This window comes from Mustelus asterias, chromosome 9, assembly GCF_964213995.1.
Source record: "Mustelus asterias chromosome 9, sMusAst1.hap1.1, whole genome shotgun sequence".
In the NCBI taxonomy this organism is placed as follows: domain Eukaryota; kingdom Metazoa; phylum Chordata; class Chondrichthyes; order Carcharhiniformes; family Triakidae; genus Mustelus; species Mustelus asterias.
The window spans coordinates 110,129,492-110,155,944 of NC_135809.1; the positions used below are offsets into that span (position 1 = coordinate 110,129,492).

The 26,453-nt window shown below is 46.3% G+C and overlaps 1 protein-coding gene across 2 annotated transcripts in view; it reads right to left on the bottom strand.

Moving 5' to 3' along the window:
- Positions 1-4,145: 4,145 nt before the first annotated feature.
- Positions 4,146-26,453, bottom strand: part of LOC144498915 (chaperone Ric-8A-like) — a 43,627-nt gene continuing 21,319 nt past the window's right edge. The window contains exons 4-11 of one of the 2 annotated variants that reach the window (XM_078220816.1): positions 25,493-25,587; positions 17,848-17,998; positions 16,843-16,938; positions 16,238-16,382; positions 14,425-14,569; positions 12,613-12,732; positions 11,411-11,560; positions 4,146-6,736 (exon numbers count right to left, since the gene is read on the bottom strand). In XM_078220816.1, the coding sequence (XP_078076942.1) occupies positions 11,440-11,560; positions 12,613-12,732; positions 14,425-14,569; positions 16,238-16,382; positions 16,843-16,938; positions 17,848-17,998; positions 25,493-25,587 (873 nt within the window). In that variant the 3' untranslated portion in view covers positions 4,146-6,736; positions 11,411-11,439. Of the gene's footprint in view, positions 6,737-7,082; positions 11,561-12,612; positions 12,733-14,424; positions 14,570-16,237; positions 16,383-16,842; positions 16,939-17,847; positions 17,999-25,492; positions 25,588-26,453 lie in introns of those variants that run through there. The other variant, XM_078220815.1, reaches the window with a different exon arrangement.

The following is a 26,453-nucleotide window of genomic DNA, read 5'->3' on the forward strand; positions in this document are numbered from 1 at the left end:
TATTATAAGTGAGTAATCATAATTTGGAAAAAAACAGAAGACCGTTTTAGATTTTGCACCACTTTTTGGAAAACATTTGCAATTTGAGTTCTGCAGATTATATTAGCTCTCTCTCACTTGGATAAGGAGTCATGAACCCTGTCGGTGATTCCCCTCTCCCACTGGGGCAAAGGAGGTTTGGAGGTAAGGGATAGTAAATGGAGTTGTGCTATAGAGTCAAAGAGGTTTACAGCATGGAAACAGGCCCTTCGGTCCAACTTGTCCATGCCGCCCAGTTTTTACCTCTAAGCTAGTCCCAATTTACTGCATTTGGCCCATATCCCTCTATACCCATCTTACCCATGTAACTATCTAAATGCTTTTTAAAAGACAAAATTATACTCTATGCATTTTGGTCGATTGAATCGGGGCAGGACCTACTCAGTTTATGGTAGGGTGTTGGGGAGAGTTATAGAACAAAGAGATCTAGGGGTACAGGTTCATAGCTCCTTGAAAGTGGAGTCACAGGTGGACAGAGTGGTGAAGAAGGCATTCAGCATGCTTGGTTTAATTGGTCAGAACATTGAATACAGGAGATAGAACGTCTGGCAGCTTGTTCCAGACACTCACCACTCTCTGAGTGAAAGAAATGCCCCTCTGGACTCTTTTGTATCTCTCCCCTCTCACCTTAAACCTATGCCCTCTAGTTTTAGACTCCCCTACTTTTGGGAAAAGATATTCACTCTCTACCTTACCTATGCCCCTCATTATTTTATAGACCTCTATAAGATCACCCCTAAGCCTCCTACGCTTCAGGGAAAAAAGTCCCAGTCTATCCAGCCTCTCCTTTTAACTCAAACCATCAAGTCCCGGTAGCATCCTAGTAAATCTTTTCTGCACTCTTTCTAGTTTAATAATATCCTTTCTATAATAGGGTGACCAGAACTGTACACAGTATTCCAAGTGTGGCCTTACTAATGTCTTGTACAATTTCAACAAGACGTTCTATCTCCTGTATTCAATGTTCTGACCAATTAAACCAAGCATGCTGAATGCCTTCTTCACCACTCTGTCCACCTGTGACTCCACTTTCAAGGAGCTATGAACATATACCCCTAGATCTCTTTGTTCTATAACTCTCCCCAACGCCCTACCATTAACTGCGTAGGTCCTGCCCCGATTCGATCTACCAAAATGCATCACCTCATATTTATCTAAATTAAACTCCATCTGCCATTCATCAGCCCACTGGCCCAATTGATCAAGATCCTGTTGCAATCCTAGATAACCTTCTTCACTGTGCACTTTTCCACCAATCTTGGTGTCATCTGCAAACTTGCTAACCATGCCTCCTAAATTCTCATTATTAATATAAATAACAAATAACAGTGGAACCAGCACTGATTCCTGAGGCACACAGCTGGTCACAGGCCTCCAGTCTGAAAAACAACCCTCTACAATCACCCTCTGTTTCTGTTGTCAAGCCAATTGTGTGTCCAATTGGCTACTTCACCCTGGATTAATTATGATCTGTTTAAATGGTGCAGCTGACCCGAGGGGCTAAATGGCCTCCTGTTCCTATGTCAGGAAGTCGGGTCCCAATAGACTTTCTCCTGAATTATTGGCCAAAGGCAACAGCTAATGTAGCAAGTACTGATGAGGGGCAAGAAGCGACATTGGGGTAAATACCAATAATGGGATAAGAACACTTAATGAGGCAAGTAGGGATACTGGGGTAAATACCATTATAATACCAAATACCACATTAAGTGCATTTAATGGGGCAACTACAAATATTGGGATAAATACAGATAATGTCACAAGGATTTTTAATGGCAGTAGTATGGATAATTGGGCAAATACAGTGATACTGGACACAACACTCCAGTCAAGGCCAAGTAGTGTTTTGTAAAGGTTCATTATAACTTTCTTGATCTTGTACTCCATCCGTCTATTTACAGAGCCAAGGATCCTGTATGTCTTATTAACTACTTTCTCAATCTATCTGCCATCGTCAACAATTTGTCTACAGTTTACTCCCAGTTCTCTCCACTTCTGCACCCACTTTAGAGTTTTGCCCTTTATTTTATATTACCTCTTCTCAAACTTCATCCCAAAATGTGTCACTTCACACTTCTCTGCATTAAATTCGCCTGCCACCTGTCTGCTCATTTCATTAGCCTTCTATTTCCTCTTGAATCTATCACTATGCCCCTCACAGTTCACAATACTTATCTGTGTAGAAGACTCTTGCTCGGGTTGTGTGTATGTGTAATAGGGGAGGACAGGGGTGGTTGCACACATCTGGAGAGGTCCAATAAATGGACAGATCCAGATACGGATAGTTGCTGTTAGATTGCCGAGGTCCATCAGGGAGTAATTGTAATGACAGGTAAATTTCAGGCTCCAGGTTAATGATGGACTTGCCTCCTCCAAGCCGAGTGATATTTGGGAGAGATAGGCATGTGAAATACAAATTCTTTTTAAATAATGGTCGATTTTAATCATTTTCCTAATTGTTTTTCTAGATTCAGCTTCTCTTCACAGAAAAAGATCTGGAAATTGTCTACGAGTGGATATTTTCCATAAACACAGCAGAGATCTGACTGAAACCCTTCAGCCTTGGCTGAACAATTTGAAAGTTTCAGGCCAAGACCAGTGAGGCAGGAAGTGGCTCCCTGGGACCAAGATCTTTTTCTCATATTTTAACCTCAAATCAACTGAAAAGGAAAACAAAATGTGTTAAGCAAACCATTAAATTCCATCTGATCAGGCCACAACGACTGTGAATGATTTTAGTCCAATTTTCGGATGTAGAGTTAACAGAATAGTGGATAGTTCAAACCTGATTCATCCTCCTAAAGCAGGATGACAAGCTCTTTAATCAATAGGTTTTAAACTTGACGTCCCATCTCTGTGAGGGGATTCCAGTAGATCCCTAGATGCTGTCCACAGACACTTTTCCACCAATTGTTCCTGTATTCTCATAATAAACATTATCTATAAAGAGTCTTAGTGCTAACTTAGTTTATTAGCTTATCTTCCCTTAGATGTGCAGGGGATCTGTGGGAGTGTGTCAGTATTAACAGGGAGTATCCAGGGCATGTACCGGTGTTGTGCAGTGTTTACAGGGGTTCTCCAGAGTTTACTCTGTCTACAAAGGGCCCCTAACAATATAAACAGGGATTGTAAAATCCCTACTGTGCAGAAGAGGCCATTTGGCCCATCAAGTCTGCCCCGAAAGAACTGTTCTATTGGGACGGGCTCCACGTAATTCAAGCTAGGACCACTGTCCTGGTAAATCAAATAACTAGGGCTGTAGATAGGGCATTAAACTAAATAGTGGGAGGTGGGGGGGTTGGGTGGACTCAGTTGCATGGAAATTTTTTAAAATCGAAGCGTAAGGAGCAGGTAGGAGTAAAGGTTAAAGATAAGGTTAATTTATACCAGATAATGAAAGGAAGGGACAGAGCGTGTGAATGTCATGTCACTTCAGGGAATCGTACAAGGGTAGGGAAAATTAATAATAAGACAAACCTAAAAACTTTGCGTCTGAATGCGCGTAAGCATTCTGAATAAAATTAATGAGTTAACGGTGCAAATAGAGACAACAGGGTATGATTTGTGGCAATTACTGAGACATAGTTACAAGGAGACCAGGTCTGGGATTTGAATATCCAAGAGTGCTCAGTGTTTCAGAAGGATAGACAGAAAGGAAAAGGAGGTGGTGTAGCTTTGTCAGTAAAGGGTGGGATGAGTGCTGTAGTGAGGCACTGAAGATCAGGATGGGTGGCATAGTGGTTAATTTCAAATTTTAATAACATCCATCCTCACAGGAGGGATAGAGAAAAAGGTTATATAAAGTAAGGACAACAGACAAAATTAATATTGATTCAGGTGAGTTCTAGAGTCTGAGAAACAGTGTAGATGAGGGCCCGGTCATTTAAACCTGGATACAGCTCTGGTTCTGTTTTGTTGACGGACTGCCTCCTTTAGCTTCACAATGGCAACATTACAGGTTCTTGCAGCTTGGGAGGGGTTGTGTGACATAACTCCCACTTCACTCCCTTTGTTTGGACAAAGGATGTATATTCCTGATCTGGATTCTTGAGATGGGTAATGTTTCATGCAATAGTAAGTTTACCAGAGGTTCCAAAGTTTTTTTTAAAAATTACTGTTTATTAAGTTTCAACAACAATCATTATGAATAGCAGTACAGAAAGTAGCTGACACTACAGCAATAATTTAATAAACTTACATTTGGAAGGGAGAGAGAAAGAAGGGAAAAGAAATGCTGCTGTTTTTTGAAGGCTAGAAAGTCCTTTTGTGGGAGTCATGGCCAGTCATGGCATCAGGGTAAAGTCTTCGTTCATTTTTTTTAAATTATAAAGTAATACGGGTGATATAGATATACATATATTTTCTTTGTCATCTTGACATGATATCCCCGACTCCAGGAAGGTGAGAGGTCTCTGTCTCGCCCGACTCCCGGAAAGTGAAGGGGTCTCTCTCCTGACTCCTGGAAGATGAGGGAGTCTCTCTCTCCCCCCGGATGCCCGGAAGGTAAGGAGGATTCTCCCCCAACTTCAGAAAAGTGAAGGGGTCTTTCTGCCCCCAACTTCAGGCATGTGAGGGGTCTCTCCCCCAACTCCAGGAAAATGAGGGGATATTTCTCCCCTGACCTCAGGAAGGTGATGGTGTCTTTCCCCATCCTCAAGAAGGTGATGGTGTCTTTCCCCAACCTCAGGAAGGCGAGGGGGTCCCTCTCTTCCCCAACCTCAGGAAGGCGAGGGGGTCCCTCTCTTCCCCAACCTCATAAAGGCGAGGGGGTCCCTCTCTTCCCCAACCTCATAAAGGCGAGAGGGTCCCTCTCTTCCCCAACCTCATGAAGGTGAGGGGGGTCCCTCTCTTCCCCAACCTCACAAAGGCGAGGGGGGCACTCTCTTCCCCAACCTCATGAAGTTGAGGGGGGTCCCTCTCTTCCCCAACCTCATGAAGATGAGGGGGTATCTCTCCCGACTTCAGTAAGGTACAATCATACATACACTCCCTCCAGTGCAGAAGGAGGCCATTCGGCCCATCGTGTCTGCACCAACAACAATCCCATCCAAGCCCTATCCCCATAATCCCACATATTTACCCTGCTAATCCCTCTAATTTACACATCCCAGGACACTAAGGGGCACTTTGGCATAGGCAGTCAACCTAACCTGCACATCTTTGGACTGTGGGAGGAAACTGGAGCACCCGGAGGAAGCCCACGCAGACACGTGATGAGTGCGCAAACTCCACACAGACAGCGACCCAAGCCGGGAATTGAACCCAGATCCCAGGAGCTTTGAGGCAGCAGTGCTAACCACTGTGCCACCGTGCTGCCCATAATGGTGAGCGGGTATCTCTCCCGACTCTAGAAAGATGAGAGGGGCTCTCTCCTCCAAATTGGCAAAAGGGACTGTTCTCCCCACCCACCAAAATACAGGAAGGTGAAGGATGTCTCGCCCGCTCTGGGAAGGTGAGGGATTGCTCTCCCCTGCTCAACTCCCATCTCCTCAGGAAGTACTACCTCCAATCACGCAATTGATATTTTGTACATTTTTCATGTGATAAAAGATTCCTTAAACAGGTATCTGTTGTACATATCTGCAGCAAAAAGACATCAGAAACAGAATCTCATTTCATCTTTCTTATTTATTATGTTAAAAATTGATCCTCGTTATTTGTTGTGTTGAATGGGGAACAAACCCGTGAACAATTCGCAGACTGACAGATAAAAATGTTCCCGTTCTGTCCGTACTCACTCTAATTCATCAAAGGTGTTCCTGGAAACATTGCACCAGGGCAAACAAAACAGGATGAGACTCTGCATTAGGGTCAGGTTTAGGATCAGAGACAGCTGGGTCAGATGGGGGTCATCTTACAACAGGGTTAGGGTCACATGGGATCAGATGGGGGTCAGCATTAGACAGGGTCAGTGTCAGAGGTCAGTTGGAATCAGTGGAGGGGTTGGATCCGTGTTCAGGGTCAGTTGAGGTCAGGGAGGTTTAGTTTTAGGGTTAAATTATCCAACACCTGCAATAACTTTACATAAAATTAATGCATTTTTAAACCTCTGGACAGTAGATATGAAACAAGACACTAAACATGTAAAAAGGGCAATGATCTACAGAAATAACAGACATTCAATTCCAATTCTCTTGAAACCTTAACTTGTCACAGGAGCAACAGGGGTGGTTTTCTTTTGTTAATAACACTTAGCAAGTCGGATGATTTCAAACCTGTTGATTTATTACATTCAGAATAACCAGCATCTTTTTCCGGAGGGTAGCACTGGGCCAATCTCCAGGACTAGATACGGAAACAGAAAATGCTGGGTATACTCTGCAGGTCACACAATGTCTATGGAGGGACCATTCCTCAGAGGTGTTGCTTGACCCGTAGAGTATTTACAGAATTTTCTGTCCAAATTTCAGATTTTCAGCTATTTTGTTGCTTCCACCGGAGATGAACTTTGTGATTCATTTGTTATGTCCCCTCTGTACGGATTCCTTTTGCTTTTTCTTGACTTTATCTACCTGTTCTGTCCTTTTAATGGTCTGCATCCTCTCACTGAGGTCACTGTTCCGTATAAAGCCTCACATTTTCTTACCGTATTCTTCCTTCCAAATTTTAAATTTTCCATGCTTCCAACTTGAATTGCTTACGTGCCCCACTTGCCCATCCTGCCAGCCTCCTGCCTCCACTGCAAGCCTGTGCCCTCCTGTAATCATTCACATTTAGTGTCATTGGCAATTATTTGCTCGATTTCCAAGACTGAATCATTGTTGATATGAAATAACAACACTTCTAACCCTGGGGCATCATTCACTCTCTCTCCAGCCAAGAATCTTCCTTTTATTCCAAATCCACCACACCCACTCCGCCCCCCGCCCCCCCCCCGCCCCCCCCCCGCCCCCCCGCCCCCCCCCCCCCCCCCCCGCCCCCCGCCCCCCCCGCCCCCCCCCGCCCCCCCCCCCCCCCCCCCGCCCCCCCCCCCCCCCCCCCCCGCCCCCCCCCCCCCCCCCGCCCCCCCCCCCCCCCCCCGCCCCCCGCCCCATTATCACTGACCAGGAACCACATTTCCCTTAATTCCAGGTGCCAATATCTTTGCCATCCATCTCTTATGGGAACGTTCCCAAATGATTTCTAAAAATCCATGTAAATGACATCCATTGCAATTTCCTTACTCTCAATGATTTTGTCAGATATTTTATTGCCAAGATTAGAACGTAACTCCGTGGAAGGGCATGCGACTCAAAGATCTTGGGACGGAATTTAGTGATGTCCACTCAATCACTAGATACAAGCATTCTGTTTGAGTGCACCGCAGCTGGGGCTGAGGGTGTGGGGAGTGGAAAATGTCTCAATGATGGATGCAGGAGTTAATCCTGCAACCTAAAGGCACTCCAAGTCTATCAGAGTTTATCTTCCCGGCTGATCCTCACCTCAGCATTCCTCAGTGACAAAATAAGACACTTACCCCGTGGGACACTGTGAACCTCCATCTAGCTTGAGTGTATTTGGATAGAATTAAGATTTCACCTCTAAACATAAAGGTTACACTTTCTCACGTTAAACACCATCATCCATATAGAGATAGCCTCGAAGTTACAGAATTAACATTGAGTTCAAATCTCATCACAACAATGGAGGCACTGGCTATGATTCTCCAAAATTCCCTAGATTTTGGAACAGTCCTAGTGTATTGAAAGATGGAATACCGCTATTCAAGAGAGAGAGAAAAAACACAACTGCAGGCCAGTTTGCTTGACATCCATCAATGGAAAAATGCTGAAATCTATTAAGGAAATCTAAACAATCGACTTAGAAAAGCATGGTATGATTAGAAAAAGTCAACGTGGTTTTATGAAAGGGAATTCCTGTTTGACAAATACATTAGAGTTTTTTTTGCAGATGGAACTAGTAGGGTAGATAAAGGGGAATCAGTAGATGTGGTATACTTGGATTTCAAAAGGCATTTGAATGTGGCACCACACAAAAGGTTAATATACAAAATAAGGGTGCATGGAGTTGGAAGTGATATATTAGCATGGATGGGGATTTAGTTAATGAACAGGAAGCAGAGAGTAGACATAAATGGGCTATTTCAACATTGGCAGGTTGTAACCAGTGGAGTGCTTCAAGGAACAGTGTTGGGGCCTTAGCAATTTACAATCTATATTAATGACTTAGACAAAGCAACAGGGAGTAATGCATCTATGTTTGCTGATGATACAAAACTAGTTAGGAATGCACGATGTGAGGATGACAAAAATAGGCTTCAAAGAGATATAGAAATAAAATGAATAGGCAACAAAGTGCCAGATGGAATATAATGTGGTGTGAGATTATTCACTTTGGTCATAAGAATAGAAAAGCAGAATATTTTTAGAAAGGCACAGAACTTATAAATGTTGATGCTCAGAGAAACTTGGCATACTCATAAAAGACAAAACGTTAGCATACCAGCACAGCAAACAATTAGAAAGGCAACTGGCATGTTGACCTTTATTGCAAGGGGATTGGAGTACAACAATAAATAAGTATTTTTTTATAATTGTACATGGCTTTGGTGAGACCACACCTGCAATACTGTGCGCATTCTTGGTCTCCATATTCCAAGAAGGATATACTTGTATTGGAGGCAGTGCAGTGAAGTTTCACTAAATTGGTCCCTGGGATGAGAGAGTTTTCCTATGATGAGAGACTGAGTTAATGGGCTTACATTCTCTGGATATTAGAAGGATGGCAGAACGGTGGCACAGTGGTTAGCACTGCTGCCAGAGGCCAGGGTTTGATTCCGGTCTTGGGTGACTGTTTGTGTGGAGTTTGCACATTCTCCCAGTGTTTGCATGGGTTTCCTCCGGGTGCTCCGGTTTCCTCCCACATACCAAAGAGGTGGCGGTTAGATGGATCGGCCATGTTAAGTTGCCCTTTATGTGTTGGTTAGTTTGGCCTTGGAGGATGTGCAGGGTTGCAGGGATAAGGTGGAGGGGTGGGCCTGGGTAAGATGATCCTCGCAGATTCAGTGCAGACTTGACGGACTGAATGGCCACTTTCTGCTCTGTCGGGATTCTATGGTGAGGGGTGATCTCATTAAAACGTTCAAGATTCTTTAGGGGCCTGACAGGATAGACACTGAGGTTGTTTTTCCTGGCTGGTGAATCTAGAACAAGGGGGCACAGTCTTAGGATAAGGGATCAATCATTTAGGACTAAGATGAGGAAAAGTTTCTTCACTGAGGTATTTTGGAATCTTTGGAATTCTCTATCCCAAAGTATGTGGATGTTCCATCATTGAATATAGTTACATCTGAGACAGACAGGTTTTTGGTTTCTCAGGAAATCAAGGGATATGAGACGGGAAAGTGGAGTTGAAGCCCAAATCAACAATGATCATATTGAATAGCAGAGCAGGATTAATGGTGGTCTACTTCTGCGCCTATCATGTTCTCACTAAGTTGTGAAATTAAGCTCAAAAAGAAAATTGTTAATCGCCATTAAACCCCCATCTTTAGAAGGGGAAAACCTTCCACCCTTACCCTCTCTGATATATGGCCCCCTGACCCACAGCAATGAGATTGACTCTTAATGTCCAAGTACCTGCATCCCAAATATAAAAACGGAAATGTCTTTATTTGTAAAAATCTACGTGGATCTTGGAGAAGTTACTCAGACAAATGCTACAGGTTGATTCATCCAACCTGAGTCACATGCTCAGCACAGGGGTGGAGCAATTGTGACAGACAGGCTCAAGGGTTTTGCCTATTTATTCCAGTGCAACATAGGCCTGATAGAGGTGAATAAAATAATGAAAAAGCTGGATAGCGACCCTGTTGATGGATTATTCCAGTTTCATAGATTGGGTAAGACCAGGAGATGCGAGATTGAACTGTGTAAGAATAGTCTGGGTATCTTTTCCCCAGGGTGTGTTGCTGTCTGCTATGTTGGGTGATGATTCTTTGCCTTCATTTGGGAGTTTGAATGTTTCCTGGTTGAGAGAATATCTTTACAGTGATCACTCGGTCCTTGCAATCGCCTGAACTGAACTGCATTTCCATCTCCTGAGGAAGCTGGAGAGGAATTTTCCAGGGCACCTCTTGTTGAGTTTTTAAAATTGCTGACTGCTTTCACCTCACCCAGGTTCCCACTTGGCAATGAGAGGGAGTGGAGGAGGGACGGCTGCTGCTGGGCGGAAGAGGGAGTGTTTAGTCACCATGCTCCACCTCCTCTTTGGGGCCACTTGATGGACCAGTTGGGGATTTTCCTGCCCATTGATTTCATTTGCCCATGTTTTACCAGAGGTCTGTGACAGCACTGGTGGTGGCCATTTGGCCTCTAGCACCTGTACTAGCTCATAGCGAAATTAGTGTCCTCCCATTTCTTTAACATCACAATAAAAAGCAATGATTCATTAGGTGGATTAGCTATGATGGATGTGCTGGTTTGTGGGGATGGGGCGGGGGGTGCGCCTAAGTGGAATACTCTTTGGAGGGTCGGTGAAGACTCGATGGCCAAAATGGTCTCCTTCTGCACTGTAGTGATTCTATGATCTTCAATAAAGGACTGACACTAGATCGACAGCTGGGAGATTGCACTGTATTGACAGTGAGGGGCTCACACGGGATTGATGTCAAAGGGATAGCACTGGGTCAAAAGACTCTTGGTGGATTGATAGCAAAGGGCCTGAACTGCAACCATAGCAAATGGTGCACATTGGATCCAGAGTGAAGGAGCTAACACGGGATCCAGAGTGAAGGAGCTAACACTGGATCCAGAGTGAAGGAGCTAACACTGGATCCAGAGTGAAGGAGCTAACACTGAATCCAGAGTGAAGGAGCTAACACTGGATCCAGAGTGAAGGAGCTAACACTGGATCCAGAGTGAAGGAGCTAACACTGGATCCAGAGTAAAGGAGCTAACACTGGATCCAGAGTAAAGGAGCTAACACTGGATCCAGAGTGAAGGAGCTAACACTGCATCCCGAGGGAAGGGCTCACACTGTCACTGACAGTTCTAGTGTGTCCCACCACAGCCTCATGACACTGGCAGCAGGGCTTTCTGATGCTAATGGTGAGGGCCCAGCAGGAAGTATTCTTTGCCCAACATAGATAACCTCTCAATGTTTGTTCTTGTACCTTCAACAAAACAATTATAAATATTCACCATATCGAGTGCATTTTTATTGCTCCAATGGAGGAGTCACCTCAGCAATTTGTTAGGAGAAGTGTAATATTTGGAGGCACCTCAGTATTCTGCCAACAAAACATCTCAGGCTTCAGGTCTGTCCATGACTCCCCAGACCCTTTACTGGGACAACAGACTACACTAAACTACCTGCCATGTATCTACCAGTGTGGAACTATCAGTAACAAACTCATCGAGCAGTGAGTCACCTCCACAGGCATCCTCGCACTCCAATCTTTCAGTCTGAATCAGAGTCAGAGTCTGACGTCTCTTGCACTTCCACAATGTGCTGCACCATCTCTTCCAGTGGAGCGAGTTTCCCATCTGGAGTCACTCCCATTGGCTGAATTATCTGTTCCCTGTGCATCAAAGAAAACAGCGTTAACAGCAAAGTTCTGCTCAGAAAGGGAGCAAAATAAGAGAAGGTTGAACTCAGGAAACCCGCAACTGGTCAGTCAGTGCTCTCATTGGACGTGAGGATCAACGCAAATGCCAATGTTATCTGTCCTGCCCCGGGGCGAGGCCGGGACCCCCACCCGGGGCGGGGCCGGGACCCCCACCCGGGGCGGGGCCGGGTCCCCCACCCGGGGTGGGGCCGGGTCCCCCACCCGGGGCGGGGCCGGGTCCCCCACCCGGGGCGGGGCCGGGTCCCCCACCCGGGGCGGGGCCGGGTCCCCCACCCGGGGCGGGGCCGGGTCCCCCACCCGGGGCGGGGCCGGGTCCCCCACCCGGGGCGGGGCCGGGTCCCCCACCCGGGGCGGGGCCGGGTCCCCCACCCCGAGGCTCTCCAGTGTTGTTATTTCAATTTGATATCAGGAAACTTAAAAGCGGGAAAGCGACAACTGGAAATGAATAATTGCCACCCCATGTCGCAACCCCATAAATCTGACATGAAGACAGAAATGTGCTGAAAGTCAGAATGAAAGCAGCCCAGAAATCGTCAGTTCAAGTCTCACCCGCGATATTAACTCAGTGGATCAAATTCTCTGTGACTGGACAGAGTCTGTTTATTTGAAACATCATGATTGGAATTCTATTCAAACAGATTGAGTTTGTGTCAAATTTCTTGTTAATATCTCCCAGGTTAATTTTGAACGCTCCTTCTTAAGTTAGGAAATGGTAAGAATCGGATGGCTTTTTATTTCCATCTTTAAGGGACTAAAGGAGTTTTATTATTCTGAGAAAGGCTGGATCAGATTTTATGAAGTACAGGACAGTTGAACACAAATTCTATTCACAGCCCATTCTACTGCCTTGTCTCTCTCTGTTTTGGGGTTCTCGAGGTTTTGCTGTTGCTGGGCACTTTAATCCCACGACTGGGTTTAATTTCAGTTGTGTAAAATTGCCTGCAGCATTAACACAGGCGGATCAAAAAAAGTTGCTCCACAGCTTGGCACTGAGTCAATCTTACCTGGACAGCTTGTCGAACATGTTAAACAGTTTCATGGCTTCGTATTCTTTCTGTTCATCTGTCATTGCATCCATGGGGTTCACCGCTCTCTCCTCCACTCGACCCGTCACAGGATTGATGCTGCAAAACACGCAGTTCATGAGGGGAAAGGTTTCAGGGACCCGCTTATTCCTACTCTGTTTTCTGTCCATTAACCAATCCTCAATCCGTGCTAGTGTTACCTCCAATACCATGAGTCCTAATTTTGTGTAATAACATATTGTGTGGCAATTTATTAGACGCAGTTTGAAAATCCAAATACACTACACCCACTTGCTCCCCTTATCCATCCTGCCAGGTACATCCTCAAAAAAGTAAAATACTTAAACATGCTTTTCCCTTTTACAAATCAATATTGACTCTACTTAATCGTATGATGATATTCTAATTGCCCTGTTACCACACACCTATAATAGATTCTCATATTTTGCTTTCTACTGATTTTAGCTAACTGACTTATTGTTCCCCAATTCCATCAGAGGCTGAGCTGGGAGCTCTGATGAAGGGTCACCAAAGCTTTGACAAAGGGTCATCTGGACTCGAGACGTCAGCTCTTTTCTCTCCTTACAGATGCTGCCAGACCTGCTGAGATTTTCCAGCATTTTCTCTTTTGGTTTCAGATTCCAGCATCCGCAGTAATTTGCTTTTATCTGGTGAAGGGTCATCCCGACTTGAAACGTTGGCTCTATTCTCCCTCTACAGATGCTGTCAGACCTGCTGAGTTTCTCCAGCATTTTTTGTTTTTGTTTCAGATTCCAGCATCTGCAGTATTTTGCCTTGACCCTAAAAATGGGGGCCTGATTTTTGTGGAGCCGGCTTTGCTGCCATCTTTATCCCCAAGCCCCTCAAAATGACAGTGTGAAAAATGCCCCCCTGCTTTTTTTTTTGACCAAGTGTCTGGAGAGAAAACCTGCCTGTTTCTCTGGAGAGAAACACGCCAGTTTGCAGTCAGATCCTGACACTTTTCCATTTTCACCCATTATCTTTAACTCCTCTTGATAGCCACAATTGGACCATTTTTCTGTGGAGGTTTTGCACCTGAAAGGAATTTCCATTGATAAGAAATTATGTATTAATTCTTCCATTGCTCGTCTACCATCATACCTTTTGTTCTACTTGTTTAGATTTAAGACCTTAGTTTCACACTTAATTAAATCACTCTGTATAACATTCTCCAGCAAGGTCGCCATTTATTCCCACCCCTATTAGGAATAAACATCCAAACCTCTGATGAAACTTTGTTCCAGGTCACTAGGCAATGACAGATTAGGGAGTAGGAGGAAGATCCTGGAATTAAGTTGAGACTCCAGTTGTGTTTCCGGCCTGTGCTTGTGAATTTAACGAGTTATTTCCAGCCTTCACACCCACGTTATGAAGAATATACCATTGGAAAACTAAAAATTCTCTGCCTCGTTTTCAAATCCCATCATGGTCTTGCCCCTTCCTATGTCTGTTATCTTCTCTAGCCCCATAACCCTAGGAGATCTCTGCGCTCCCCAATTCTGGCCAATTAAGCATCTCTGATTTTAATCGCTCTGCCATTGGGGGGGTGCTGTGCCTCCAGTTGCTTAGGCCCAAAAGCTCTGGAATTCACTCTACACATCTCTATTGCCCTCCCCCTTAAATCTCTTGGACCTGTCCCTAGCATCTTCATGTGTGACTCGGTGTGAAATTCTATCTGATCATCAGTCCTGTGAAGCACTTGTGACGTATTATTACACTATAGCTGCTATATAAATGCAAGTTGGTGGTATTACATTGACATTGACTCACTTGGGTTTGGCTTCTTTATATTCTTCGGTGTCAGTGTCTTCATCCTCTGAATACATTCCCTCCGCTGTCCGGCCTCCCATCAGTCCTCGGGCAGCAAGCAAGCCAGCTGCATTTCCATAGCCAGTGTATTTAACAAATCTCGCCACTAAATGAGAATATAAAGAAACAGGGAGCAGTGAAAGAGTGCACTCAGACACAAGGTGAGTCAGTGCATGGAGCTGGGATAACCTCACCATTGTCCAGCCTTGTCCCAACTCCAGCTCTGCTAGCCCGAGTGTCGTCATGGAAACAGGTCAGCCAGCCACTAACCCAACAGGGGTCGCAGATCGACCTCTGGGCAGGCAACCTGTTAAACCACTCATATTGCACAATGCATTCAGTAATAAACCGTTAAGAAGCTTTTTAATTAACTTCAAACAGGAAAAGGTCTCAAACATTTATTGGAGTTGAACTTGAGTGAAAGGGATAAAAGAGGATGTTGTGAGCAGTCCTGGCTGGGGAAAGTGAGAGGAAGTAATATAAAACAAAGAATACAATGTGCAGGGGATGCTGGGCAGGATTTTACAGTCTCACTCATAAGTTCATAAGATACAAGAGCACAATTGGCCATTTGGCCCATCAAGTCCGCTCCGCTATTCGATCATGTCTGATTTGCTCCTCATCCCCATTTTCCTGCCTTCTCCCCATAACCCTTCAACCCATTACCAATTAAAAATCTGTCTAACTGCTCCTTAAATTTACTCACTGTCCCAGCATCCACCGCACTTTGGGGTAGCGAATTCCACAGATTCACAACCCTTCGGGAGAAGTGGTTTCTCCTCAACTCTGCTTTAAATTTGCCACCCCTTATCCTAAGACTCGTCCCGAAACCGTAAAATTCCACCCAAGGTCAATGGACATTTCCATGGTCCGCTCCTCACCTGCTTGCTTGTCAGTTGTACAGCGGGTGAAGAAAGTGATTAATTAACAAAGGCATAGTGTACAAAAGCAAGTGAACCTTCATAAATCACTGGTTCAGCCTCAACTAGAGTATAGTGTCCAATTCTGGGCACCGCGCTTCAGGAAGGATAAGAAGACATTAGAGAGAGGTGACAAGAAAATTTATGAGGATAATTCCAGAGATAAGGGGAGTTCAGTTACATGGATAGATTGGCAAAGCTGGGCTGTTCTCCTTAGAGAAGGTTGAGAGGAGATTTGGTAACAATGTTGAAAAGCCATGAGGGGTCTGGATGGAGTGGATGGGGAGAAACCATTCCAGAGGACACCGATTACAAGGTGAATGGCCAAAGAACTTAGGACAACATCTTTGCACAGCAAGTGGTTAGGATTTGGAACGCACTGCCTGAGAGTGTCGTGGAGGCAAATTCAATCATGGCTTTCAAAAGGGAGAAGATTTGCAGGGCTATCGGAGAGGTTGGGGGAATGGGACCAGTTGAGTAGCTCTTACAGAGGGCCAGCAGAGTCACAGTGGGCTGAATCTCTATATTGCAACCATTCTATAATACCCTAACCAGAGAAATATCTATCAATCTCAGTCTTGGAAGCTCTATTGAGCCCCCAGTCACCTACAGCTTTTTCGGAGAGTGTTCCAGATTTCCACTACCCTGTGTGTGACAAAATGCTACACAACATCACTTCTGAAGGGCCAGGCTCCAATTAAGGTTATGCCCCCTTTTGTCTGGATTCATTGACCAAAGGGAATAGTTTCTGTCTAACTGCCTGATCAAATACTTTAGTCAAATAGATCATGCTTAATCTTGTAAACCAGCCTAGGCAAGTACATGAGGAAAATCAGAGGCACTGCGACTCTTACCACTTTCCTTACACAGGACAAAGAGAAACTCAGCAGCACAGTGTTTGAGATCCGTGTCGATGTGAGTCATCAGTCGGACCAGTTTGTTCCGGAGTAAGTTCCCCACCTCAGGTCGTGTTTGAACATCACGGAGCGGAGGGAGGACCTGGAGGGGGGGTCAAAGAAAATCCCAGCTGTAAATGCTCAGAGCACAAATTACACAGGCCACCCAGTCAGCAACCGAGCCAGAAGGGAACTGCATCAGTCAGCAGCAAACACACACATGCAACACATTATATACATGCCACATGCCATGCAAGGGTCACACACAACATGGGTTGTGCACATAAATGACACACGCACACGTTTGTGTAACAACAACAGAAACCTTTGCCCTGAATGACATAAATGGAGTCTTTTTAACGAGGCTTCTGTTTATGGAGCAGCATGAAGTGACAGTGCAGGTCGCAGTCAGGGTCAAAGTGTACTGACGTCAGGGCATGTGTGGTCAGATGGTGGCTGTGAAAGCGCGGGCACGGCAGGGTCAGGACGCGGCAGGGTGAGAGTCGCGGCAGGGTCACAAACAGCAACCGCGTCATGAATTTACTGTCCAAAGGAAATCTTACCCGCATGCGGAGGAATTTTCTGGTTTCGCGGTGTACCCGGGCACTCTCTGTGAGCAGGTTGAGAGCAGGGGTCAGTGTCTCCCTCAGCTTGTGACCCTGTAGGGAAGAGAAATCCTTGGTGATTCAGGGAGGAATGTTGTTCACACTCACTGAGAGATTCACCACCATCAGGGATTGTCTGACCAACTCCCAATATCAGCTATTCAGGTGAAGCTTTGCCTTATGTCTGAGCTCTCTCTACACCTTGCAGCTCCTGATAAAATATCCGTCCTTCCACCTCACTGCTCTTCCCTCCTGAAGTGCTTGCCTCTTGCTAAGATTCACAAGGTAGCGAGAGCTTGTGGGGGTCACCTCAGAAACTATCCCTTTGCCACTTGCCTATTCAAACTGGACTCTGACTGTTTCAGGCTTGAGAATTCTTTTAGGAATTGCTGTTCTTGCCAGTAATTTACACAGCCTACTGCGCAGAAAGAGGCTACTTGGTCCAACTGGTCCATGCTAGTGTTCATCCCTTATGTGTTTATCTAGTTTCCCTTAAATCCATCTATGCTACTCACCTCCCTGTGATCGCGAGAATCTTGCAGGTTTCAATGAGGTCAGCTCTCATTATTCTAAACTCCAGAGAATTCAGACCCAATTTACATAGGATAACCCTCTCATCACAGGGACCAAACCAGAGAGCTTTCGCTGCACCCTTCCAATGTAAGTATATCCTTCCTTAAATATGGAGACCAAACTGCACTCAGTATTCCAGATGTGATCTCAACAAACTCTGTTCAACTACAGCCAGAATTCTTTATTCTTGTACTCCAATGTACCTGCAATAAAGGCCAATATCCCATTTGCTTTCCCAATTGCTTGCTTGTACCAGAATAACAACATTTTGTATTCCTTCTACAAGTGCACGCAAGTCTCCCTTCACATCAACAGTTTCACAACTTTTAAAAGATGTTCTACTTTTTCTTACTACCAAGGTTTCGATTATCTCGACATTCCGAGGCTCACCCGATCCAATCTTTTCTCCAAGAATTCCAGGAGCACATTGACAGCATCCATGTTCATCCCCAGATACTCGACGGAACCCAGCTGCACTCTGGGAGTGAGCAGGACATCCAAACACATCAGTGGCAGATTCCCCAGCAGGTTCACCGTGTGACTGTCGAAATAAACAGGAAACAGGTGGGAGGACTGCACACTCAGCTCAAACCCTGCTTTCACCCACAAGCCCAACAAACACACACTCTCGTGTGCACAAGCCCAGCTTGGAGCCTGCTCTCGCACACAGACTCATGCACACACACACACACTGTTGCACACCCAGATGTCACGTGCATGTGCACACGCTTCTCTTGCGAGCACACACGGGTGCACCCAGCTCCGGCACACGGTTGCATACCTGGTTCTCACGTGCGGCCACTCTCAACACACATGTACGCGCACACATACCCAGTGCACACTACACACTACACTCATTACACACACTCGCCCGCATGCCCCTTTCTCACATACACTCGGATTAGTATCTACCCAATTTATCATCACCCCAGCTTGGCCCTTTCCAAGTGTGCAGTTTGCATCTCAAGGTGTTTTGAAGGGTGGACTTTCTTTGCAGGATTATTGTAAACAATACCCTGTGTGGATGTGGTGAGAAATGACCCTATGATTAGCTTTCAGTAGGACTGATCGTCAGGTTACTTGCAGGAAGCATTGTTTACAGCGATATAGGGAAAGTGCAGAGGGATTGGGATGAATTTCAAAGCGATGGCACAGGCACAGTGGGCTGAATGGCCTCCATTGTTCTGTTCGATTCTAGGTAGCAGTAATCATCAAAGGATCTATATTTGACCAGTGGCATAATCTTGCACGTTCCTCACTCTCATACCCGTACTTGTACACTGGTCACTGTTACTTAGCAAGTTTTTACCCATTCATTTTAGAACTGGTTTGCAACAGGTTAAAATAATCTAATAATAGGAACACAACACAAACATATTTGGCTGCAAAGTTTCAGAGGAAAGTATATTCATGTGCCGAATGCCTAAGGGAGAGACCCGGTTACATCACCCTGGGACTGAGAGAAATATCAACTGCCTGAAACCTGCCACCGAGGGAGCAATGCGACTCCTGGAATAAACTGCAGCATCTCCGTTCATTACCCTGGGATTCTCTAAAGTTAGAAAAATTGCAGGCAGTTTAAAAACAAGCACATGAGCAGGAGTCAATTCATCCTGACCAATGAGATTGCAGAACTTCGTTCAGTCGGGGCAGCATGGTCGGTGCAGGCTTGGAGGGCCGAAGGGCCTGATCCTGTGCTGTCATTTTCTTTGTTCTTAACTCATAAATGAAGTCGCATGGAATTCCTACTATTTTATAACACACAGATATGGACAGACATGTTGCGCACTTTAACACCACACTCAATGATAGTTCATCCTTGATTTCCCAGAGTCAGGAGTCTGAGGTTCCATCTAACTTCAAGATATCATCATCCTGTTGAATCTACACTGATCCCACTCCCTGGCTTCAACCTGGTTTCTATAACGGGGCTCAAACCCGTATCCACTGTCCAACAGCGGCCCAAACATTGCCTTATATATAGAGTCATACAGCACCATATCTGTGCCCACCATCAAATACCAATCTATACTAATCCCATTTAATAGTCATAGTTAAAGTAAAGTTTTAAAGTTTATTTATTGGTGTCACAAGTAGGCTTACATTAACACTGCAATGAAGTTACTGTGAAAATCCCCTTGTCGCCACACTCAGGCGCCTGTTCGGGTGCACTGAGGGAGAATTTAGCATGGCCAATGCACCCTAACCAGCACGTCTTTCAGAACTTGGGAGGAAACTGGAGCACCCGGAGGAAACCCACGCAGACACGGGGTGAATGTGCAAACTCCACACAGACAGTGACCCAATCCGGGAATCGAACCCAGTTCCCTGGCGCTGTGAGGCAGCAGTGCTAACCACTGTGCCACCGGGCCGAGTCACATAGAGTCATATACAAATTCATAATTACCTCGTGTGCACCATGCCCTTACTCAGAGAGCCCAACATTCTTTATAACTTTATCCATCAGCAATTACACTTTCAGGGAATTCTCTACTTGAACCCTAGGTTTCTCTTTCATCTTCAGCCTGCGGTGTCTTTTCTATTGATTGCTTCTCTCCCAGTATTTATTATTCTTCTCAAAATTTAACACTTCAACATTAAACATAATCTGGCACCTACGTTCCACCAATTCGCTGTATTTTTCTGCAGCGTTTTACACTTTTCTTCGCCATCAAACTTGCTTTTTACGTGTTGTTCGCAAATTCAGAGAATGTTCTCCCAGCGCCAAATACCAAATAAGCACTGATTTATACCAAGAATTAAAATAAGCTCAGCACTGACACAGGGGAGTGAGGGGTACAGTTCCACCATCCCGGCACTGACACAGGGGAATGAGGGGGAAGGTTCCACCATCCCAGCACTGACACAGGGGAGTGAGGGGTACAGTTCCACCATCCCGGCACTGACACAGGGGAATGAGGGGGAAGGTTCCACCATCCCGGCACTGACACAGGGGAATGAGGGGGAAGGTTGCACCATCCCAGCACTGACACAGGGGAGTGAGGGGTACAGTTCCACCATCCCGGCACTGACACAGGGGAATGAGGGGGAAGGTTGCACCATCCCAGCACTGACACAGGGGAGTGAGGGGTACAGTTCCACCATCCCGGCACTGACACAGGGGAATGAGGGGGAAGGTTCCACCATCCCGGCACTGACACAGGGGAGTGAGGGGTAAGGTTCCACCATCCCAGCACTGACACAGGGGAGTGAGGGGTACAGTTCCACCATCCCGGCACTGACACAGGGGAGTGAGGGGTACAGTTCCACCATCCCGGCACTGACACAGGGGAATGAGGGGGAAGGTTCCACCATCCCAGCACTGACACAGGGGAGTAAGGGGTACAGTTCCACCATCCCGGCACTGACACAGGGGAATGAGGGGGAAGGTTCCACCATCCCGGCACTGACACAGGGGAGTGAGGGGTACAGTTCCACCATCCCGGCACTGACACGGGGGAATGAGGGGGAAGGTTCCACCATCCCGGCACTGACACAGGGGAGTGAGGGGTACAGTTCCACCATCCCGGCACTGACACAGGGGAGTGAGGGGGAAGGTTCCACCATCCCGGCACTGACACAGGGGAGTGAGGGGTACAGTTCCACCATCCCGGCACTGACACAGGGGAGTGAGGGGTACAGTTCCACCATCCCAGCACTGACACAGGGGAGTGAGGGGGAACGTTCCACCATCCCAGCACTGACACAGGGGAGTGAGGGGTACAGTTCCACCATCCCAGCACTGACACAGGGGAGTGAGGGGTACAGTTCCACCATCCCAGCACTGACACAGGGGAGTGAGGGGGAACATTCCACCATCCCAGCACTGACACAGGGGAGTGAGGAGTACAGTTCACCCATCCCAGCACTGACACAAGGGAGTGAGGGATAAAGCTCACCCATCCCAGCATTGACACAGGGGAATGAGGGGTAAGGTTCCACCATCCCAGCATTGACACAGGGGAGTGAGGGGGAAGGTTCCAACATCCCAGCACTGACACAGGGGAGTGAGGGATAAGGCTCACCCATCCCAGCAGTGACGCTGGGGAAGGAACAGGTGGGAGGTTCACCCCTCCTAGCACTGACCATGGGGATTCATCATTTTGAACCCTTCTCTAGTATGAGCAACACCTCCTTATCCTAACTCTTGCTTCCTGTTCATCGCTAACATTCTCCTCACATGCCAGAGTTTTTCTAGAAGTTTATATATCACGCCCTAACAATCTGAAAACACATAGATACTGCACCCTTTTCCCTTCCTGTGTCCTGGCACTGCTCACAACTGAAAAAAACTCAAATTTATCAGACATAACTTAACTTCAATAAATCGGCGTCCAGTGGTGCAGTTGTTCTGTTACTAGACTAATAATCCAGACAACAGGAGTTTTAGCAGTTTGAGAAATGGTTCACTGATGTCCTTCTGCAACATGGTGACCACTTAACTGGCACCAAAGTGGCTGGAGGCACTCTGTTGTATCAAACCTGTGAACAGTGGTTCAAGGCACCACCTTCGCAAGGGCAATTCAGGATGGGCAATAAATGCTATCTTTGCTGGTGACATTGATTTTGATTTGATTTATTATTGTCACATGCGTTAGTATACAGTGAAAAGTATCGTTTCTTGCACACTATACTGACAAGGAAACGAGAAAGTGCAGAATGTAGTGTTACAATCATAGCTAGGGTGTAAGCTCGATCAACTTAATGCAAGATAAGTCCATTCAAAAGTCTGATGGCAGCAGGGAAGAAGCTGTTCTTGAGCCGGTTGGTACGTGACCTCAGACTTTTGTATCTTTTTCCCAAAGGAAGAAGGTGGAAGCGAGTATGTTTGGGGTGCGTGGGGTCCTTAATTATGCTGGCTGCTTTTTCGAGGCAGCGGGAAGTGTAGACAGAGTTAATGGATGGGAGGCTGGTTTGCGTGATGGGTTGGGCTACATTCACGACCTGACATCTTAATTGACATCCCCTGAAGGAATTTTGAAAAGTCTATCCATAGCAGCTGTCCGAGTAGCTGATCCACTTCTAAACACTTTGATCATGGATTTTGGATTCTACAATTTCCAGAATTTTCATAAACTGATCTACCTGGTTTGTTCATCTCTCCCTTCAACAGGTTCGAAGAGATTATTAGGTATAATTAAAGTGTATGGAATAGTGAAATGGGTCGGTAACTGAGTGGAAGATGTAAAGTGGGAATAAAGTGAATATTCTCTGATTGCTGAGATGTGACCAGAGGTGGCCCCACAGGTATCTGTACTGTAGCCTCAGCTGTATTAGTGACATAGTTGAAGGAACAGAGAGGTGTTTATTCAAATTTGCTGATGACACTAAGTTAGGAGCACATTAACTGGTATAGATTGGAGCAAAACGTTGCAAAGGGACATTGATAGATTAAATAAGTGGGTGAAACAGTGCTTGATGGAGTTCAATGTGGGGAAGTGGATCCTGTTTGGATCGGAAAAAGACAGATTGGAGTATTTTCCATGGTAGGAGACTAGAGACTGTGGATTAGCAGAAAGTCTCAGGGTGCCAGGTAAACAAATTATTAAAAACTAGGAGACAGGTTCCAAAAATAATTAAAAAGACAAAGAGATTCTAGGCCTTCATCTCAGCAAATCTGGAATTAAAACGGGAAGGATGTTGTGGTGCAGCTTAACGGAGGTCTGCTTGTATAAATAAGCTGGCTTGTATTACATCAGGTTAAAAAGTTGAGTAGGCGATTGATCAATGTGTTTAAAATTAAAAGGAGGTTCAATCGGGGTAGATAGAGGGAAACTATTCTCTCTGGTGAGGGATCCCAGACAAAAGGGGGAAAAACCTTAAAATTACAGCTAGGTCATTCAGAGGTGATGTCAGGAAGCACCTCTTCACACAATGTTGTGGGTCCTGGGACTCAATTGAAGCTTTCAAGACTGACATTCACAGTTTTTCTGTTTGACATGCATCTTTCAAATCGTTCCGGTACCTGCCCCCTGATCCCATGCACTCTAACCCTCATCACAAGTTTATTGTATGGCACCTTAACAATAACCTTTAGAAAGTCCATAGGCAGGTGGTGAGGAAACCAATGAGAGATGGAAAAAGAGGGATGGATGGTAGCGTTGTGGTAACGTTACTGGATTTGTAATCCTGAGACCCAGGATAATGCTCTGGGGACATGGGTTCAAATCTCACCAAGGCAGCTGGTGGAATTTTAGCTGAATTAATAAATCCAGAATTGTAAAGCTCGTCTTCGTAATGGTGACCATGACAACTATCATCAATGCCTTCCCCTTTAGGGTAGGAAATCGGCTGTCCTTACCTCATCTATCCCACAGGTGACTTCGGACCAACTGCAATGTGAGTCTTAACTGTCCTCTGAATGGCCAGGCAAGCCACTCAGAATGAGGGCAATTGGGATGGGCAACAAAATGTTGATCTTGCCAGTGATGTCCACATCCCATGAAAGAATAAAGAAATAAATTCCACTTGACCTTGTCCTCATCGTACTATCTGTTGCAGATGCATCTATCCTTGACAGCATTTGTAGGCATAACCACTACACAGTCCTCCTGGGGACGAAGCTCCATCTTCACATTAAGAATGCCCTCATTGTGTTGTGTGGCACTACCACTGTGCTGAATGGAATAGATTTCTAGCAACTCAAAACTGGACATTCACAAGGTGCTGGTGGGCTATCATCAGCAGCAGAATTGTTTTCAACCACAGTTCATAACCTCATGGCCCAGCATATCCCCCACTCTACCATTACCATCAAGCCAGGGGATCAACCCTGGTTCAATGGAGAGTGCAGGAGGGCATGCCAGGAGCAGCACCAGGCATATCTAAAAATGAGGTGTCAACCTGGTGAAGCCACAACACAGGACTACTTGCATGCCAAACAGTAGAAGCAGCATTCAACAGATAGAACTAAGCAATCCCACAAACAATGGATCAGATCTAAACTCTGCCACATCCAGCTCTGAATGACGGTGGACAATTAAACAACTACCAAGAGGAAGAGGCTCCACAAAAATCCCCATCCTCAATGATGGGAGACCCCAGAGCATCTGTGCAAAAGAAAAGGCTGAAGCATTCGCAACAATCTTCTGCCAGAAATGCCAAGCTGATGATCCATCTCAGCCTCCCAAGGTCCCCAACATCACATTCAGGCTTGGCCTGATAAGTGGTAAGCAACATTCATGCCAAACAAATCCCAGGAAATGACCATCTCTAACTAGAGAATCCAACCATCTCCCCTTGACATTCTATGGCATTACCATCGCTAAATCCCCCACTATCAACATTCTGAAATTACCATTGACCAAAAATTAAACTGGACCAGCCACATAAACACTGTGGCTACATGAGCAGATCAGAGGTTCTGCTACGAGTATCTCACCAGCCGAACTCCCCAACTCTGGCCACCATCAAAAGGCACAAGTGTGATGGAATACTCTCTGACAGCCTGGACAAGAGCAACTCCAGCAACACTCAAGAGGTTTGACATCATCCAGGACAAAGCAGCCTGCTTGATTGGCATCCCATCCACCAACTAAAACATTCAGTGCCTCCAGCACCGGTGAACAGTGGTTAGGACTGTGTACCATCTACAAGATGCACTGCAACAACTCACCAATGCTCCGTTCGTTAACTGCACCTTCCAAACCCACGACCGCTACTACCAAGAAGGACAAGGGCAGCAGTTGCATGGAAACACCTGGAAGCTGCCGCCCCCCCCCCCCCCCCCCCCCCATTCCTTCACTGTTGCTGGGTCAAAAATCCTCGAATTCCTCCCTAACAGTACTGTGGGTGTGCCTACACCACATGGACTGCAGCGGTTCAAAAAGGCAGCTCACCACCACATTCCCAAAGGGCAATAAATGCTGGCCTAGCCAACGATGCCCACATTCCATGAACAAAAAAAGCCTGAAGGAAACATAGAATCCCTTTTTGAAAATAACAATGAGGTTTCAGAAAAGGGTAAACACAGCAGAAGGTCACAAGCTGGAGGGGGAGATTGGGAGTGCAGTGACCCCCACATCATTGATCCTACCTGTGCAGTTCCTCCGTTTTGTCCTCGCCATCTGCTTTGACCAGGAGGCAATGTCGCAAGATGGCGACAAGATGGCGATAGAGAGCAGCATCTTCCTGTCAGTACAAGGAATGTGTTATATCACAGCCAAACATCGGCAATCCAAACCGACACCTCTCTAAATATTACAGTCTCCTTCTATAAGGGTTGACCCATGTCAAAAGATCCTGCTTCAGGTAGAGTGATCTCCAGAGGGAGCCTCAAAACCTGGGAATCATTGAAAGAACAGTGGATTGGATAGGCTGAATGGTCGCAGGAGCCGTACTGAGGGAGTGCTGCACTGTCAGAGGGTCAGTACTGAGGGAGCGCTGCACTGTCAGAGGGTCAGTACTGAGGGAGCGCTGCACTGTCAGAAGGTCAGTACTGAGGGAGCGCTGCACTGTCAGAGGGTCAGTACTAAGGGGGTGCTGCACTGTCAGAGAGTCAGTACTGAGGGAGCGCTGCACTGTCAGAGGGTCAGTACTAAGGGGGTGCTGCACTGTCAGAGGGTCAGTACTGAGGGAGCGCTGCACTGTCAGAGGGACAGTACAGAGGGAGCGCTGCACTGTCAGAGGGGCAGTAGTGAGGGAGTGCTGCACTGTCAGAGGGGCAGTACTGAGGGAGCGCTGCGCTGTCAGAGGGTCAGTACTGAGGGAGCGCTGCACTGTCAGAGGGTCAGTACTGAGGGAGCGCTGCACTGTCAGAGGGTCAGTACTGAGGGAGCGCTGCACTGTCAGAAGGTCAGTACTGAGGGAGCGCTGCACTGTCAGAGGGTCAGTACTAAGGGGGTGCTGCACTGTCAGAGAGTCAGTACTGAGGGAGCGCTGCACTGTCAGAGGGTCAGTACTAAGGGGGTGCTGCACTGTCAGAGGGTCAGTACTGAGGGAGCGCTGCACTGTCAGAGGGACAGTACAGAGGGAGCGCTGCACTGTCAGAGGGGCAG